Here is a 3,191-nt window from a genome sequence, read left to right on the forward strand (position 1 = left end):
TTACTTTCATATTTTATAAACCTTTTATAAAATATAACACAATATAATCATTTAAAACTTATAAACAATTATATATAAATTATCCAAATAATTTATCTCAAGTGATAACATTTTAGAAAACCGATTTTTCTAAAATCCAAGTGTCGCGTATTTACTTAATGATTTAATCGTTAAGCTTGAATACGTTTAGGGTGTCGGTAAGCTTGTTATTGGGTATGACCCGACTTGGATCATAACATATTAGCCACATTAAATTAATATGCCTCTCGGGCATACGAAAAACCTTCAGTTTTGGGTTGGATAATTAAAAACTATGATAATCTTTGAATTAAAAGTTGTTCTTCTAGGAAAATTATATATTTCATATGAACATGATATCATATCCAAAAATTATAGTTAAACTCAAAGTAGAAATGTGTTTTTCAAAATGGTCATCAAGATGTCGTTTTTTGACGGAAATGACTACTTTTTCAGTTTAGTTCTAAATACTACAGTTTTTTTATGAAGCCATAGCAATTTGATTCACTCAAAACGGATTTATAACGAAAAAGATATGAGCAAAACAATATTGGTTAAAAATGGCTAAAATGAATTCGGGATTGTTTTTACAAAATCTATACTAAATATCCTAACTAACTTTTCTTGTTTTATAATGTATTCTAACATGTCATGGTTACACAATACGTTGGATAAATCAAAAGACCCATATACACAATACGTGTAACTACAATAGCGGTATTGTGGGTCATGATTGAGTCTTATACAATACGTGTATACTATGTACTACTAATTGTGGACTACTAATTGTGGACTACTAACTTAACAACTTAAATCGTCAACACGTAAATACAAATATGATATGAATATATTTCGATCATACTTTGATATGTATCTATACATATTTGTAATAGGTTCGTGAATCGACCCGTGGCCAAGTCTTATTTTTCGACGAAGTGAAAACACGTGAAAGTGAGTTTCATTACTCCCTTTTTATATATATTTTTGGGCTGAGAATACATGCGCTGTTTTATAACTGTTTTACGAAATGGACACAAGTACTAAAAACATATTCTACGTTGAGTTGTACCACTTTGCATATTTTTCCCTAATAGCTTGGTAACTAATATTTACATGTTGTAAGATCATGTAAACGCGAATCCTATTGATAGATCTATCGGGTTTGACAACCCCAACCGGGCTAGTCGCGCTAGTATCGTAAACGGTTGCATAGTACTTCGTTTTTACCGCACTTGGTACAGTGTAGGGAGATTTCATAATAAAGGGAATATGCCACATTAATGGTTAAGTATGGTTACCGAAGCGCTCAACAACTTATAGAATACTTTTATACACTTGCGAGTGTACGGATATTTATGGAAACTGAAATCTTGTGGTCTATTACTATTACAAAAATGATTGATTATGATAAACTAGTGAACTCACCAACCTTTTGGTTGACACTTTTAAGCATGTTTATTCTCAGATATGAAAGAAATCTTCCGCTGTGCATTTGCTCATTTTAGAGATATTACTGGGAGTCATTCATGGCATATTTCAAAAGACGTTGCATTCAAATCATTTGAGTTCAAAAAGATTGTTAATATATGAATGTCAGATTAGTCAATTATATTTGGGAACATGATAATATCATTGGTATGCGTATTTGTAAACTTTCGTTGAAATGAAAGTTAGTCTTTTTAAAAGAATGCAATGTTTGTAAAACGTATCATATAGAGGTCAGTACCTCGCAATGTAATCAACTATTATGAATCGTTTATAATCAGTATGAACGGGTCCTTTCATCTCAAGTTGCTAAAAGGTTTGAGACGTAAATTCTTTTGGGGAGAGACGGGTGATAATTCAAAATTTTCGTGGGTTAAATAGGATAATGTACTTTTACCGTACGAGGGCGGGGGGTTGAATATTGGGTCTCTTAAAGCAAAAAATATATTCTTACTCGAAAAATGGTAGCAGTGTTTCCACAATGAAAAAGATGCCCTTTGGGTTAAAGTAATACAAAGTCTTTATGGGCGGGACGGGGGGTTGGGATCTCACGTGCTTGGCTTGTCTCGAAAAAGGAACTCCACTTGGAACGGAATTCGGGCTGCTTGAACAAGCATTGATGACCTTAATATTTCTTTCACAAATTCATTCGTGAGGACAGTCAACCAAGGAGACAGCACAAGATTTTGGAAGGATTTATGGATTGGAAATCACACTCTCGCGGAAAGATTTGACAGATTATCCAGACTTGAATCCAATGAAGACGTACTAGTTATGGATCGTCTCATTAAAAATGAACACAACGGCGACTGGAATGTATCCTGGAATTCGTCAAGGCCCTCGTCGGGTAGAACCTGCAGTGAATTGGACGAGTTGAATGTGATTTTAAATGGTTTCAAGTATACTGACAATTCGAGTGACGTATGGAAATGGAACCCAAACACTTCTGGAAGTTTCAAATCCTCGGATCTCACTTCGTTAATCAACAGCAAGGTATTACTGACAATATCGTCTGCAAAGGAAGCCATGAGGAATAATCTGATACCGCAAAAACTCGGTATTTTGGTTTGGCAAGCAAAGATGCAAAGACTACCGGTACTTGTCGAGTTAGATAAACGAGGTGTGGATTTAGATTCTGTACGATGCCCTATTTGTGATGACAATGTCGAGACAACAGACCACATTCTTTTCAAATGTTCGTTTGCTATTGATATTTGGTCGTGTGTTTATCGTTGGTGGAATTTGGGTTCCTTTTCTTCTGAAAACTCCGATACCCATGTTCTTAGGCACCTCTAACTCCTCCAGGACGAATGTGGTCTCCAAGATGTGGCAGGCGATCGAATGGACTACCGGATACATGCTCTGGAAAAATAGAAATCAAACGATTTTTAGTAAGAAAAAAAAGCAATGGTCCGGTGAAGCTCAATGAAATTCAAACTAAAGCATTCGAATGGATATCCAAACGCTCGAAAAAGCGCTATTTGCTATATGGTCCCAATGGCTGCTCAACCCAAGTTCGTTCGATGATCATGGATAATTTCATCTAGTTTTCTTTTGTTTTCCTTCTTTGTATGCGTTATTAGAAGTCAGTTTTCCTTTTCATGTCTGTTTAATTGCTAAAGGCATTCCCTCATCCCTCTCTCTACTTTCTTTCCTTATTAATAAAATTTCTGGCCTTTCCAAACTTT

At 35.0% G+C, this 3,191-nt stretch overlaps 1 protein-coding gene across 1 annotated transcript; it reads left to right on the forward strand.

Moving 5' to 3' along the window:
* Nucleotides 1-2,277: 2,277 nt before the first annotated feature.
* LOC139874911 (uncharacterized) lies at nt 2,278-2,799 on the forward strand. Its single transcript, XM_071862301.1, has one exon. It carries the CDS (start codon nt 2,278-2,280, stop codon nt 2,797-2,799), a length of 522 nt encoding a protein of 173 aa, XP_071718402.1.
* The last annotated feature ends 392 nt before the right edge of the window (nt 2,800-3,191 follow it).

This window comes from Rutidosis leptorrhynchoides, chromosome 11 (assembly GCF_046630445.1).
Source record: "Rutidosis leptorrhynchoides isolate AG116_Rl617_1_P2 chromosome 11, CSIRO_AGI_Rlap_v1, whole genome shotgun sequence".
NCBI classification, from domain to species: Eukaryota; Viridiplantae; Streptophyta; class Magnoliopsida; order Asterales; family Asteraceae; genus Rutidosis; species Rutidosis leptorrhynchoides.

Bases quoted from the DNA above. Each gene is read 5' to 3' on its own strand.
- LOC139874911 (XM_071862301.1), top strand. From the start codon at position 2,278: ATGGATCGTCTCATTAAAAATGAACACAACGGCGACTGGAATGTATCC.